Below are 16,662 nucleotides of genomic sequence, written 5' to 3'. Positions count from 1 at the left end.
AAGATGGAAACAAAAAACACTGGGGACAACAGACAGGAGGGAAAGAGGTGACAGAAAGCTGATGAACTACCTACTGGTCACTATCTCACTGCCTGGGTGATGGGTTCAATCATACTCCAAACCTCAGCATCACACAATATACCCTTGTGTACCCCCTGAAGCTAAAAACTGAAATAAAACAAACAAAAAAATCCTTATCTTAGGGTCTCCTAGGAAACCACATCTAAGACAGCATCTATTAAAATACATACATACATATATACATAGTGAAAGGCAAGCTTAGATAAAAAAATTTACAAAGCATATAGCTCATATAGCACTTTGGTCTGTAAGTTTTATACCTTAATAAAACAACCACTTTGCTTTTTAAAAAATAGGCAAAATATTTCTACAGATACTTAACTGAAAACAAACAAAAACCAAAACCCAAACATATGAATGGCCAATAAGCACATGAAAAGATGTTCAACATCTAGGTGGGTTAACCTCTACCTCTATGAATAGCCCTACCTCATAGTATACCCAATTCCCTATGGAGAACATAGAAATAGAGAACACTTCTATTTTATATTTTAAATACTTCTGCATAGTTTAAAAATACTTTTTAAAAATGTGTGTTTTGGCCAGGCATGGTGGCTCACACCTGTAATCCCAGCACTTTGGGAGCCCAAGGCAGTGGGATCATTTGAGGTCTGGAGTTTGAGACCAGCCTGGCCAACATGGTGAAACCTCGTCTCTACTAAAAATACAAAAAACAACCAGGCACGGTGGTGTGCACCTGTAGTCCCAGCTACTTGGGAGGCTGAGGCACTAGAATCGCTTGAACCCAGGAGGCGGAGGTTGCAGTGAGCCGAGATGGCACCACTGCACTCCAGCCTGGGCGACAGAGCAAGACTCTGTCTCAGAAAAATAAAAAATAAAAAAAAAAATAAAATGTGTTTTATACCTTTTAATAAAAACTTATTTAAGAAGAAGTTATATATGCCCAGTTATTAAATTCATAATGAGTCCCATTCTTTTGACTGCTGTAACTTAAGAACTGTGAAATATTTAGTAAATCATCCTTCTATATATTAAATGAGGTTTAAAAAGAAGTGGTCTGACTAGGGAAAACAAGCTGAGAATGAATGAATGAATCAATGCATGAATGGACGGACGGACAGATAGACAGACAAAAAGAAAGAAATGGCCACTGACATCCAGAAACCAACACTTGAAAATGATTCACATTAATCCAAAATACATATGTAGATATCAAATAAATATGTGTTGAATGATAAGTGATTACACATAGGCATATTTAAAATTCAGCAAGATGATACATCTACAAGGACAAGTCCTACAGATAAAATTTCTCTTTATACACATAAACTAGTCTCTGGGGTTTTTCTGCCAAGCTCTTTATTAGGATATATATTGGGATAATCTAATTAAAGTCAATTTACAATAAAAATTGCCTAGTAATTTTGATAGGAAAAAATATCAGGAGATTAAATTAACTAGCAGTCTAAAGCTGATTAGCAGTAAGATTAAGTAAATAAGATTAAACATAGGGTACTAGACACAAATGTCTAAAGATAACATGCTCAGTTTTAAGACTCCTAGTCTCCCTGTCTTCAGTCTTGTCTCCGTCAAGTTACATACCTTTAGAGTGATTTGGTTATGAATGCTTAAAACAGATTGTAGCAATATGGAACATGCAGGAAAGAAACAGGTACTGAAAGCCATTACAGAAGAAGTTGAAACAAGGTTTGAACTCAAATACCTGGATAATGTGATACAAATCAAAAATAAACATGAGAGATGTTAAGAATCATAAAAAGAAATCTCAGAATATAATGAGATTTAATGATTTAAGATACAGGGCTATGAGATGGTTTCCTAATTTGTTTGCACATCCTAACCTTACAATTAAAAATATAGGGAAAAATCCAGATAGCATGCATAAACAAAGTGGGTATTAAATAAGAAGGAAGGCCGGGAGCAGTGGCTCACGCCTGTAATCCCAGCACTTTGGGAGGCCAAGGTGGGCAGATCACCTGAGGTCAGGAGTTCGAGACCAGCCTGGCCAACATGGTGAAACCTTGTCTCTACTAAAAATACAAAAGATTAGCCAGGTATGGTGGCACACGTGCCTGTAGTCCCAGCTACTTGGGAGGCTGAGGCAGGAGAATCACTTGAACCTGGGAGGGGGAAGTTGCAGTGAGCTGAGATCACACCACCGCACTCCAGCCTAGGCGACAGAGCAAGACTATGTCTCAATAAATAAATAAATAAATAAATAAATAAAATTAAATTAAATAAATAAGAAGGAAAAATCAAGGAAGGAGATACAAAAGAGAAGCAGGAATTGAAAGACTATGTTGCCCGCCCCCCCAAAAAAATCAATATTTTTCCTTGGGAAAATGATACAAAAAAAATCACTTTTATTATAGAGATTATTAAGAAAGGGGCTTCTTAAGACAGGAAACAATGGGCTATGTTTTGTTATAATAAATTAATATTCTGGGTGCCATAATCCGACCTATTAGTAATTTCCCCCACACACTTTATCCGAAATGCTGTTTCCTCTGCCTGTGAAGTTTACCCCTCATTCTCCGTGGGTTAACTCCTAACCCTCCTTCAAGGCTCAATCACACTTGATTTAACCGTTTATTTACTCTACTATCTTCCCTCCTTGACTATAAACAATTTGTAAGTGGGGATTATGTTTTGCATTAACCAGCACTTAGAGCCACTTGATAAATGTATATTCATTAATTCTATAAATGTATCCTGCCATAAATATGCCAGCCAGTGCTAGTTACCGAGTTAAACAAGTAAGAACAAAGTTTTATTCAAACTAGCTGGGCGTGGCAGGGTGTGCCTGTAATCCCAGCTACTTAGGAGGCTGAGGAAGGAGGATTGCTTGAGCCCAGGAGTTCAAGATCAGCCTGGGTAACATAGTGAGACCTCCTTCTCACAAAAAAGAAAAAAAAGTTTGTTCAAATATAAACAACAAAAACATCTTATAGTTTGGTATGGAAGAAGATAGATACAAAAGAAAAAAATCAAAAAAAGGAAAACTAATTAATGCCAGAGTCAAATGGCAGGTAAGAATCGATGGAAAATGTGAGTATTTGCAAACATCAGGGCAATTACAGTTTCCAAGGGAACTGAGAACAACATATGCTGCCCAATCATTTGCTGTACCCCAAAGTTTTTGCAATAACTCAAAATCTGTTAAAGAAATTGATAAAGGGCTGAAGACACAATCAATTAACAGGAAAATGAACAAAAACAACATATTAAATGAATACATCATAGAACGTAAAAATTTTCAAGAACTCTTACAAAATTCACTGAAAGCTCTGGTTAAATTCCCCCATTAAAATAAAGAAAGAAAGAAGTACTATTTCATTTTAGCTAAACTATATGTAAATTTAAAAGTACAGTGGCAGTGGCTCATTCTTATAATCCCAGCTGAGGGAGGAGGATCACTTGAGTCCAGGAGTTTAAAATCAGCCTGCGCAACACAGTGAGTGAGACCTTGCCTCTACAAAAGAAAAAAAAAGAGCCAGGCTCGGTGGCTCACGCCTGTAATCCCAGCACTTTGGGAGGCCAAGGTGGGTGGATCACAAGGTCAGGAATTCAAGACCATCCTGGCTAACACGGTAAAACCCCGCCTCTAATGAAAATACAAAAAATTAGCCGGGCATGGTGGCACGTGCCTGTGGTCCCAGCTACTCAGGAGGCTGAGGCAAGAGAATCGCTTGAACCTGGGAGGTGGAAGTTGCAGAGAAACAAGATCGCGCCACTGCACTCCAGCCTGGGTGACAGATCAAGACTCTGTCTCAAAAAAAAAAAGAACAAAATTAGCCAGGTGTGGTGGCACATGCCTGTAGTACTAGCTACTCGGAGGGCTAAAGTAGGAAGATCGCTTGAGCACTGGAGGTTGAGGCTGCAGTGAGCTGAGATTGTGGCACTGCACTCCAGCCTGGGTGACAGAGCGAGATCCTGTCTCAGAAAAGAAAAAAAAAGTACAAAATAGTAGGTGATTCTACTTGGGGTTAATTTCCTCATGCAAAACACCACGTCAGAAGTTTGTTATTGCAAGAAAATCTATGTGTTCCTTTACCGTATGTAGCAGGGATTGAAGAAAAGAAAAGAAAATTTACCGTCCATGAGGATACCAACGGTGCTTAGTAGTAAAGAACATTTTGCTAAGTTGTTCTATCATAGGTCCTTCCTCAAGGTGTTCAACTTTTTCTTCCAATCTGGTTTTCAGCACTTGATCATGTGTTTCTTCATTATTATGCACAGGATCTGGCCGAGGGATAGGCTACAAAATAATCAGTAACAAACATCATGAAGATCTGGGAATGTTAGCCAGCATTTTTGTTTGAGATTACAATAAAACAATTACCATACTCAGTAATTCACTATAGTACTTTAGGGTGGGCAAATAAGTTATCAAAACAAAGTTTCACTTAGTTGCATTATTCATTAGTCAGAAATATTTTTCTTCTCACAGTAAATTTTACGTTTCTTTTCTAATAGTAAAGTTCTTATTTAGGCCAGGTGCAGTGAGTGGCTCATGCCTGTAATCCCAGCACTTTGGGAAACCAAGGCAGGAGAATCGCTTGAGCCCAGGAGTTCCAAAGCATGGGACCAGCTTGGACAACATGGTCAGACAAAAAAAATTTAAAAACTATCTAGGCGTGATGGCATGCACCTGTAGTCCCAGCTACTCAAGAGGCTGAAGTGGGAGGATCATTTGAGACCAGGAGGTTGAGGCTACCTGTGATCACACTACTGCGCTCCAGCCTGGGTGACAGAGTGAAACCCTGTCACAAAAAAAGAGAAAGAAAAATAGAAAGGCCAGGTGTGGTGGCTCATGCCTGTAATTTCAGCACTTTGGGAGGCCAAGGTGGGAGGATCACTTCAGTTCAAGAGTTCAAGACCAGCCTGGGCAACACAGCGAGACCATGTCTCTACTACAAATTAAAAAAAAAGAAAAAAAGAAAAAAAGAAAGCCCTCATTTAATGTTCTTATTTTCCGCAGTAATAAAGTACTTACTACTTTAGTTTCTGTTTCTCAAAGGTATAAATTATGCCTATTATTATTTTTTAACTTAAAAGTTTACCATTTACCTTTTATATCATTAAGATGAGAAACAATTAAAAACTTTTCATTGAAAATGACATTTTTTGGCCAGGTGCGGTGGCTCACGCCTGTAATCCCAGCACTTTGGGAGGCCAAGGCAGGTGGATCACCTGAGGTCAGGAGTTCAAGACCACCCTGGCCAACATGGTGAAACCCCATCTCTACTTAAAAATTAGCTTTGTGCGGTAGCGCATGCCTGTAATCCCAGCTACTCCGGAGGCTGAGGAAGGAGAATCGCTGTAGCCCAGGAGGCAGAGGTTGCAGTGAGCCAAAATTGCACCATTGCACTCCAGCCTGGGCGAAAGAGCAAGACTGTCTCAAAAAAAAAAAAAAAAAAAAAAGAAAGAAAATGACATTTCTTACATCCAACGGAAGCAGAAAAATTTTCAACATTTTCATTTCAGGTGACTAAAATGCCACCAAACAGTGCTTTATTGTAATTTAAACAGCTTTCCCCCAAAGTTAATGATTACTAAAAATCTCATCTCCTCAACACACATGAATGATATACAACATATTCCACCAGTAATAGTGACTCACTAAAGACTTTAAGAATCACTGTCTTAGCCAGCCATGTGGCTCACATCTGTAATCCCAGCACTTTCGGAGGTCAAGGTAGGAGAACCACTTGAGCCCAGGAGTTTGAGACCAGCCTGGGCAAGATAGTGAGACCTCATCTCTACAAAAAATTTAAAAACAAAAAATAAATTAGCCAGGTGTGGTGGTGCATGGCTGCAGTCCCAGCTACTTGGGGTCTGAGGCAGGATGATCCTCTGAGCCCAGGAGTTCAAGGCTGCAGTGAGCCATGACTGCACAGTACCCTCCTGCCTGAGCAAGAGTGAGACCCTGTCTCAAAACAAAACAAAACGGAAAACAAAAGGAATCACTATCTTGGAGGGTCAAGTTACCTATATTTTAAATATTAAGTGATATTAAGGTATGTAACAAAGATTGTAACATTCAATACTATATAAAGCTATCATAATGAAAGTAACATATTCAATAATAATAATATATATGTAACAAGATTGTAACACTGCCTTGCTTTAAAATAACAATATATACGTATTATAATACAATGAAAATCTGAATTTACAGCTAGTAAGAAACAATTCAAACACAGATATTTTCTTTACATTCATACACTATTAGTGACAACTACATTCTACCACTGTATTAAATATTATAGCATATATTTATATCTAGTTTATGCACATGAAACAAGACGTCTTTAAGAGGCAATGTGGCCAGGTGCGGTGGCTCACATGTGTTAATCCTAGCACTTTGGGAGGCTGAGGCAGGCAGATCACTTTGTGCTCAGGAGTTGGAGACTATGTCTCTACAAAAAATACAAAAAATTAGCCAGGCATGGTAGCTCACGTCTGCAGTCCCAGCTACTCAGGAGGCTGAAATGGGAGGACCACTTAAGCCTGGGAAGCGGAGGCTGCAGTGAGCCAAGATTGCGCCACTGCATTCCAGTCTTGGTGACACAGACAGACCCTGTGTCAATTAAAAAAAAAAAAAAGGCAATGTGGGCCACGTGCAGTGGCTCACACCTGTAATCCCGGCACTTAGGAAGGTCAAAGTGGCAAAGGAATGCTTGAACCTAGGAGGTCGAGACCAGCCTGGGCACCATGGTAAGACCCCCCATCTCTATTTTTATATATATGTGTGTGTTTTTTAAAAAGCAATGGAGGTGGCATAATTAAGTAAAGTCATGGGCTGCATAAGAATGTTTTGAGGCTGGGCGCAGTGACTCACACCTGTAATCCCAGCACTTTGGGAGGCCACGGTGGGCGGATCACATGAGGTCAAGAGTTCAAGACCAGCCTGGCCAACATGTTGAAACTCTGTCTCTACTGAAAATACAAAAATTAGCCAGGTGTGGTGGTGCATGCCTGTAACCCCAGCTACTTGGGAAGCTGAGGCAGAAGAACTGTTTGAACCCAGGAGGCAGAGGTTTCAGTGAACCGAGATCATGCCACCGCATTCCACCCTGGGTGACAGGGCAAGATTCTGTCTGAAATAACAATGTTTTAGTCAACAATGTACAGTGATGAAGGACAGTGTATACTACAGTGGTCCCATAAGATTATCAAGAAGCTAAAAAAATTCCTGTCACCTAGTGATGGTGCAGAACGCCATAGTGCAATGCATTGCTTACACGTTTGTGGTGGTGCCAATGTAAACAAACCGACTGCACTGCCAGCTGTATAAAAGCATAGCACATACAATTATGTATAGCACATAATACTTGACAATAATAATAAATAACGGCAGGGTACAGTGGCTCACATCTGTAATCCTAGCACTTAGTGAGGCTTGAGCTCAGGAGTTCAAAACTAGCCAAAGTAACATGCAGTGAGACCCTGTCTCAACCAAAATAATTAAATAATAAAAATAATAATAAATGACTAGGCAACTGGTTTATGCATTTACTATACTATACTTTTTATCATTATTTTAGAGTGTACTCCTTCTACTTGTTAAAAAAAGTCAATTGTAAAACAGCCTCAGGCAAGCCCTTCAGGAGGTATTCCAGAAGAAGGCATTGTTATCATAGGAGATGACAGCTCCAGGCATGTTACTGTCCCTGAAGATCTTCCAGTGGGACAAAATGTGGAGGTAGAAGACAGTAATATTGATCATCCTGACCCTGTGTGGGCCTAGACTGTGTTTGTGTCTTAGTTTTCACAAAAAAAGTTAAAAAAGTGCAAACAAAAATTTTAATACAAAAAAGCTTATAGAATAAGGATATAAAGAAAATATTTTTGTATAGCTGTACACGATATTTTAAGCTAAGTGTTATTACAAAAGAGTAAAAATTATTAAAATTTTTTTAAGTTTATTAAGTTTAAAAGTGACAGTAACCTAAGGTTAATTTATTATTAAAGAAAGAAAAATTTTTTTAAAAATTTAGTGTAGCCTAAGCATATAGTGTTTGTTTATAAAGTATACAGCAGTGTACAATAATGTACTAGGCCTTTACACTCACTGACTCACCCAGGGCAACTTCCAGTCCTATAAGCTCCATTTTTGGTTGAGTACCCTATACAGGTATATTACAATTTATCTTTTATATCACATTTTTACTGTGCCTTTTCTATGTTTAAATACGTTTAGATATATAAATATTTACCATGGTGTTACAATTGCCTATAGTCACTACAGTAATATGCTGTATACGTTTGCAGCCTGGGAGCAATAGGCTATACCATGAAGTCTGGGTGTGTAGTAGGCTACACGATCTAGGTTTGCGTAAGTGACACTCTATGATGTTCACATAACAATGAAATTGCCTAACAATGCATATCCCCATCAGTAAGCAATGCATGACTGTACTACAGAAATGCAAAGTAACAAAGATATCAGTGAAAAGTAGAAAGGGAGCCAAGCCAGAGCCTTGTCACAAAAACCAGAATGGGGCCAGGTGTGGTGGCTCATGCCTATAATCCCAGCACTTCGGGAGGCCAAGGCAGGCAGATCACTTGAGGCCAGGAGTTAGAGACCAGCCTGGCCAACATGGCGAAACCCCCTCTCCACTGAAAATACAAAAATTAGCCAGGCGTGGTCACGAGTGCCTGTAATCCCAGCTATTTGGGTGGCTGAGGCATAAGAATCACTTGAACCTGGGGAGGCATGGAGGTTGCAATGACACAAGATCACACCACTGCATTCTAGCCTGGTTGACAGAGCGAGACTCTGTCTCAAAAAAAAACCAGATTGGGCAAGGTACAGTGGCTCATGCTTGTAAGCCCGGCACTTTGAGAAGCCAAGGTGAGAGGACTGCTTGAGTCCAGGAATTCAAGATCAGTTTGGACAACATAGTGAGACCCTGTCTCTACAAAAAATTTAAAAAATTAGCTGGGCATGGTGGTGTGTGCCTATAGTCCGAGCTACTCAGGAGGCTAAAGTGGGAGGATTGCTTGAGCCCATGTTACTATTATTCTACTAATAGTAACATGTTCTCAAGAGTGTTTCTTATTTTGCATCCCAATCTACAATTTATTGCTTGACAAACAAAAACTTTCCATGCTTTCTCATGTGAATGTCTCTTAGCCCTAAAACAAAAAACCCTTAAGCATGAAGAGGAAGGAACAACTTCATTCACTTAACAGAAAAATATTTATTGTGCACCTACCAAGTTCAAAGCATTATTCCAGGTGCTGAAGACCAAGCAGGGGAAAAAAACACACAAGGCCCTGTCCTCACCAAGCTTACATTTTAGTGATGGGAGATAGCCAGAAAACATCCAGTATGCTAGAAATGATAAATGCTATTGAGAAAAGTAAATCAAAGGACAACAAGGAGTGCAGGAGCAGAGGTACAACTTTAAATGCAGTAGCCAAGGAAGGCCACACGAGATAACAAATAAGGAAAAAGACCTTAAGGAAAGGGAGTAAACTATGAAGTAAAAGCATTCCAGGCAAAGGAAGCAGGAAATACAAAAGCTCTGAGTGGGGAGCTCGCCTAATACAGCTGAAGAACAGCTGGGGTTGTGGTCAGTATGGTGGCAGTGGAGTGATTACTTGAAAACTTGTAGGAGTGATTACTTACCTAAACTAGAGAGATGAATATTGATGATGTGGCAGAGAAGGTAACTGTCAAAACAAAGGAAACACAACAAAGAAAGAGGATGCAGGGGAGGTGGTCATGTGTACAGAGGAATGATGATAATGATAAACCATGATATGAGTCTGTGCTGGGTTAAGTAGGGAGTCAGAATGTGTGAGATACACGAGGGACTGTGAAAAAGTGGTTGGATCAATCGACGTAGGTTACAAAGAGGGAACGAATAATTCTTGGAGCTGGGAGACCAAGAGGGACTGGTAGTTAACTACTGGATTTCTTAAAATTTAGATTGGGAAAGAGGAGTAGCAATGATTGGTAATTAGAATATCTCTAGGGAATCATAGGGAATCCTCCCATGGAAGTGGGTAGCTGATGTAGAGAGAGATCAAGAAGTGAGGCACCACGGTATTAGATCACCTACATGGATATTGAAGTAACAAAGAATGAGGGTAAAACAGTATTGGAGAAAGTGTGACAGCAAGCTTAGAATATTCAAGGAAGTGCAGAGTGGTGGAGGAGGAGAAATAACCTGGCAGTTGGTAGATAACAGCAATAAAAAAAGATAGTAAATGATGCAGTTTAATGATACAAGCTACAAAGCTAGAAATTGTTATGAAGGAAGAGAAATGATCTAGATTTGACAGTGAGAAGCTACAAGGATACCTTCCCCATCTTTAGACCCAGTGGTAAAAGAGTATGGGAGAGAAAGCAGCAACTACTTAAAAGAACTGCTGGGGAAGTAATGTCTCCAGGGTACAGGCAGGTTTCTATTAGAGTCAGAAGGTGAAGGCAACATTCTGGAATAGGTTAAGGTTGTAAGAGATTTTGCCAAGGGTGGTAAGTTCTACAAGCACAGTGGGAAAGTTTTGACATTTGAGGAGGGTCAGATTCAGAGATATAAAGAGCCATTTGGGGATACGAGTCTGGATGCTATGAAATGACCTGGCATTCTTAGTATAATTGCTAAAACAGGGCAAATAAACCAAAGATATTTAACAAAATAACAATGGACAAAGGCACAACATAGTGTGACCTGGAGAGTTTATAGGCCAAAACTCAGTGATGTAGGCCTATTTTTCTAAACGTTGCCCAAATAAGTGATATAAAAGAGGCACTGGATTAGTACCTATGATACCTGGCTTTTGTTTCCTAACAAAGCAGGGAGACAAAATGGTGAGTTTAAAAAGGAATACAGAAATTATTTGTCGGCCTGGGCGTGGTGGCTCATACCTGTAATCCCAGCGTTTTGGGAGGCTGAGGCAGGCAGATCATGAGGTCAAGAGATCGAGACCATCCTGCCCAACATGGTGAAACCCTGTCTCTACTAAAAATACAAAAATTAGCTGGGTGTGGTAGTGCACGCCTGTAATCCCAGCTACTCGGGAGGCTGAGACAGGAGAATCGCTTGAACCCAGGAGGCAGAGGCTGCTGTGAGCCGAGATCGTGCCATTGCACTCCAGCCTGGGCAACAGAGTGAGACTAGGTCTCAAAAAAAAAAAAAAAGAAAAGAAATTATTTGTCAAATCAACCAGCACCCTGACCCTAACGATGATTTTTTTAAAATAAGTACCACTAATATCTTGGATGACTTAAACCATCTAATTTTCTCCTCAAAAAGCACATCAAGGCCGGGCACGGTGGCTCATGCCTGTAATCCCAGCACTTTGGGAGGCTGAGGCAGGCGGATCACCTGAGCTTAGGAATTCGAGATCAGCCTGGGCAACATGGTGAAACGCCGTCTCTACCAAAAATACAAAAATTAGCCGGGCGTGGTGGCAGGTGCCTGTAGCCCCAGGTACTCGGGAGGCTGAAACAGGAGAATAGCTTGAACCCAGGAGGTGGAGGTTGCAGTGAGCCAGATCACGCCACTGCACTCCTGCCTGGGCGACAGAGTGAGACCCTGTCTCAAAAAAAAAAGCAAATCAAACATTACCTAGTAGAAGGAGGCTTAAAGAAATAGGAAAAAGCATTTCAAATACAAAACAATAAAAAGACTTGGGTCAAACTAAAAATAAATTATATTAAAAACAATACAAAATCCTCTTCTATCTAGTACTTGGCTTTTCAAAAAATAGGGAAAAAAATCTAACTGGGCCATTCAAAATATATACCTATGTTGGCCCATTAAAAAATAAAAATAAAGAAATTCACCAAATGTTAAAAAAAAAAAACTGTCAGAACCAATAGTAAAAAAGTAGCTGTAATCCCAGCACTCTAAAATACAACTTTTATTTGTAACAGCACTCTAAAATACAACTTTTTCATAATTGTCTAGATTATAATATGGGGTAGTATGGGACAATGCATTTTATAATTTTATACTAGATGTATTTGATCCTTAACCAGAAATCTACCAAATTTTTTAGACCAGAAAACTGATGCCATAATTGTGTTTAAATGGTTCATTTTGTATTCTGAAAAAAGACTGTAAAGAAAGCAGATGAAAAATAAATAAGCAAAAAACCAAAAAGTAAAATTAAAAAGCCAAAAGAAAATCTAAAACAAGGAAAATCAGATGACTCCTTTCTTTTTGGATACTACAAAGAAGTGCAAACATTTGTAACAGCAAATGAAAAACTGCGAGAAATTTTCTCATACATACTTTTGTGTGTTCATACGGAATGTCCACGGAAGGGTGGTAGCATACTATCGTCCTGCCATCAGAAGTCAGAGCAAGCTCTACGCTGCTAAAAAAGAATGGTTTAGAAATAAAGTTATACTGTATTCAAGGCAAAATGATTACCTTTTTTTTTTTTTGAGATGGAACCTCACTGTGTCACCCAGGCTGGAGTGCAGTGGCCACTCCAGCTTAAAGCTAAAATTAGTACCCGGCCTAATAATCATTCTGGGCCCAGTGTGGTGGCTCATGCCTGTAATCCCAGCACTGTGTAAGGCCGAGGTGGGCGGATTGCTTGAGGTCAGGAGTTCAAGACCACCCTGGCAAAACCCCGTCTCTACTTAAAATACAAATATTAGCCAGGCGTGGTGGTACACGCCTGTAGTCCCAGCTACTCAGGAGGCTGAGGCAGGAGAATCACTTGAACCCAGGAGGCGGAGGCTGAAGTAAGTCAAGATCACGCCACTGCACTCCAGCCTGGGCAAAAGAATGAGACTCCACCTCAAAAAAAAAAAAAAAAAAAGCTAAAATTAATCACAAATTGCTGAAGAGAAGATACTACATCACTGGATTGGCAAACCTGGTACCCATAACACAGGAGACAAATGAAGACCATCCCACAGAATATGTCAGCTTAAATACCACAACTAAATACATTTGTAGCTAACAGAGAATAGGCATTAGATTGTTTCACCGTGGTTTCAAGATTGAACACCATAACATGGCTACAATGAACATTTAATCTGTCAAACGATTTCTTCATGAGAAGACAGTTTTATAGAATGCAAAACACTTATATGACTCAGTCTTTCCAGGTTCAAAAACTGTTACCTATTCCAATTTCATCGCTATCATAGTACTCATTAGATGTACAATTAAAACTAGTGTCAAGGCTAGGCGTGGTAGCTCACATCTGTAATCCTTACACTTTGGGAGGCCAAGGCGGGAGGATCACTTGAGCTCAGGAGTTTGAGACCAGCCTGGGTAACATGGCAAAATCCTGTCTCTACAAAAAATAAAAAAAATTAGCCAGGTGTGGTGGCACACACCTGTAGTTCCAGTTACTTGGGGGGACTGAGGCAGGAGGACAGCTTGAACCCGGGAGGTTGACGCTGCAATGAGCTGACATAACGCCACCACACTCCAGTCTGGGTGACAAGGTGAGACCCTGTCTCAAAAATAAAAGGCCAACCATGATGGCTCACACCTGTAATCTTTGTATGCTGGGAGGCCGAGGGAGGCAGATTGCTTGAGCTCAGGAGTTTAAGACCAGCCTGAGCAACATGGTGAAACCCCGTTTCTACAAAAAATACAGAATTAGCTGGGTGTGGTGGCACACACCTATAGTCCCAGCTACTTGGGGGGCTGAGGCAAGAGGATTACTTGAACCTCGGAAGTTGAGGATGCAGTGAGCTGAGATTGTGCCACTGCATTCCAGCCTGGGTGACAAAGTGAGACCCTGTCTCACAAAAATAAAAGGTCAGGTGCAGTGCCTCATGCCTGTAATTCCAGCATTTTGAGAGGCCCAGGTGGGCAGATTACCTGAGGTCAGGAGTTTGAGACCAGCCTGGCTAACATGGTGAAACCCCATCTCTACTAAAAATACAAAAATTAGCCAGGCATGGTGGCACGCGCCTATAGTCTCAGCTACTCAGGAGGCTGAGGTTGCAAAATCGCCTGAACACAGGAGGTGGAGGTTGCAGTGAGCCAAGATCACACCACTGCTCTCCAGCCTGGGTGACAGAACAAGACCCCATCTCAGGTTGCAGTGAGCCAAGATCACACCACTGCTCTCCAGCCTGAGCAAGAAAACAAGACCCCATCAGGAAAACAAAATAAAAATAAAACTAGTGTCAAGAGAGAAGAAAAAACATTTTTATTATAATTTGTAATAAAAACAACATAGATTAAGAAAATAGGTTGCAGTTTCTGCATATCAGACTCTGCTGCAGAGAAAAAAGACAATGTCATATGTTATTCCTAGTTCTTATCATAGTGACTAAATTGAATAAGTACCAAATAAATGGTGGTTAAATTAAGTATGTGTAATTTAGGATTATTCAATATCAAACAAAAGAAAAGATAAATAATGGCTTAAGCTAATAGATATGAACCCTATAAAAACTAATTAACTTTTCCAAAAAGCTAAAGCATGCTTCAGGAAGAAAAGATAGCAGTTCTAAACAGCATGTCTGTCTTATAACAAATTAAATATTCAATGAAACACAATGACAATGATTTTTATTTAAAATGTTCATAAGCCCAGATACTGGGTAAATAAAATCATTAAAATAATTTTTAAAAACAAAATTAAGGAAAGAATAATGAGAAAAGAAAGCAACAGACATCAAAACAGGAAATAAAATTAAATCATTTCAGCTATAGCTAAGACTATTATTTTTTCGATTGAATTTTAATACATACCAATTATAGTCATCTGGTAGAGGAGAATACGTAGATTTATGACAAACACAATATAAAGCTCCATCTGCAAAAACCCCAAACAGTGAAACAGATTTGGTTAATTTGAGCATATTTTCTCCATAAATTTAAAGCTAGTTTTACTCATTCAACCAACATTACTGTTTAGTATGAAACAGGCCTGTGCTAGGGGCTAGGGATTCAACAACAAGACTCAGTCCCTACCCTCAAAAGGGTATATAGTCTGCTTGTGAGAGAGACAGACAAACAATTACAACATAGAGGATAAGCACTGTTAGGATTGGTAAACAATGGCAAAGATGGGTCACACAGAAAGGCTACCAAACAAATTGTGCAGGTTCAAGAAAGCCTTCTCAGTGGAGATGATGTCCAAGGTGCTCTGAAGAATGAGAAAATAAGTAAGGACTGATAAGAGATGAAAACAATGTTTCTAGCAGAGGGAGTAGCAGGCGCAAGGACTCCAGGTAAGAAAAAAAATAAAAGTGTTTGGGTACTCCAGCCTTTCCAAGAAAGAACTTATTTGGGGCCGGGCACAGTGGCTCACGCCTGTAATCCCAACACTTTGGGAGGCCAAGGTGGGCAGATCACCTGAGGTCAAGGAGTTCGAGACCAGCCTGACTAACATGGTGAAACTTTGTCTCTACTAAAAATACAAAATTAGCCAGGTGTGGTCAGCTACTCGGGAGACTGAGGCAGGAGAATTGCTCGAACCCGGGAGGCAGAGTTTGCAGTGAGCTGAGATCATGCTATATGCACTCCAGCCTGTGCGACAAGAGTGAAACTTTGTCTCAAAAACATAAATAAAAATAAAGTATTTGGGTTTTCCAAGGTGCATAGTTTATAAGGGGTGGGGTGGTGGTGAAGTGATGAAATATGAAATGATTTGTTTAAAATTAACTTTTCTTAATCAAAATGCTTACATTTTAAAGCATATTTTCCTTTTTTAGAATACCTGCAAATTCAAGAGCCAAAACTGTTTTTCTTTTTTTGTTTTTGTTGTTTTGTTTTGTTTTTGAGACGGAGTCTCGCTCTGTCACCCAGGCCGGAGTGCAGTGGTGCGATCTCCACTCACTGCAAGCTCCGCCTCCCAGGTTCACGCCATTCTCCTGCCTCAGCCTCCCAAGTAGCTGGGACTACAGGCGCCCACCACCACGCCTGGCTAATTTTTTGTATTTTTAGTAGAGACGGGGTTCGCCATGTTATCCAGGATGGTCTCTATCTCCTGACCTTGTGATCCACCTGCCTCGGCCTCCCAAAGTGCTGGGATTACAGGTGTGAGCCACCATGCCCAGCCATAATTGCTTTTTTAAAAGCTTGTGAAAGGTTCTTCCATGTTCAAAAAAGGGTATTCTTTTAATATAAAGAAAAAAATTTAAAAGTAGCTCAATATAGTTAAAGCAAGTTTTGAATGCACCTTGGTTAATGCCAAGAATCAAAGTCTCAACAGAGCCTCTTGTTCCTGTGATATAGAACTGTAACCTACCCTGCCTTTCCTATCTCCGAGCCTTTACCATGTCCTCAGTATGGAATTCCATCCCCATTTTGTTCAAATACTCCTCATCCTTAAAATACTTGCCGGGCGCAGTGGCTCATGCCTGTAATCCCAGCACTTTGGGAGGCCAGGGCAGGTGGATCACTTGAGGTCAGGAGTTCAAGACCAGCCTGGCCAACATGGTGAAACCCCCTCTCTACTAAAAATACAAAAAATTAGCCAGGTGTGGTGGTACACACCTGTAATCCCAGCTACTCAGGAGGCTAAGACAGGAGAATCACTTGAACCCGGGAGGCAGAAGTTGCAGTGAGCCAAGATCGTGCCATTGCACTCCAGCCTGGGTGACAGAGTGAGACTTCATCTCAAAAAAAAAAAAAGGTCAAACACTCTTCT

At 40.2% G+C, this 16,662-nt stretch overlaps 1 protein-coding gene across 8 annotated transcripts in view; it reads right to left on the bottom strand.

The window, feature by feature from the left end:
* The window catches only part of MRPL42 (mitochondrial ribosomal protein L42), a 60,402-nt gene that overhangs the window by 10,868 nt on the left and 32,872 nt on the right, over positions 1-16,662 (bottom strand). For 2 of the 8 annotated variants that reach the window (XM_009248095.4, XM_063711523.1), the window contains 3 exons: positions 14,760-14,823; positions 12,321-12,405; positions 4,158-4,321 (listed from right to left, as the gene is read on the bottom strand). In XM_009248095.4, the coding sequence (XP_009246370.2) occupies positions 4,158-4,321; positions 12,321-12,405; positions 14,760-14,823 (313 nt within the window). 8 annotated transcript variants of the gene reach the window in all.

This window comes from Pongo abelii, chromosome 10, assembly GCF_028885655.2.
Source record: "Pongo abelii isolate AG06213 chromosome 10, NHGRI_mPonAbe1-v2.0_pri, whole genome shotgun sequence".
Taxonomy (NCBI): Eukaryota; Metazoa; Chordata; class Mammalia; order Primates; family Hominidae; genus Pongo; species Pongo abelii.
The sequence above is the reverse complement of the archived record's forward strand: the minus strand, read 5'-3'. Positions and strand labels throughout refer to the sequence as shown.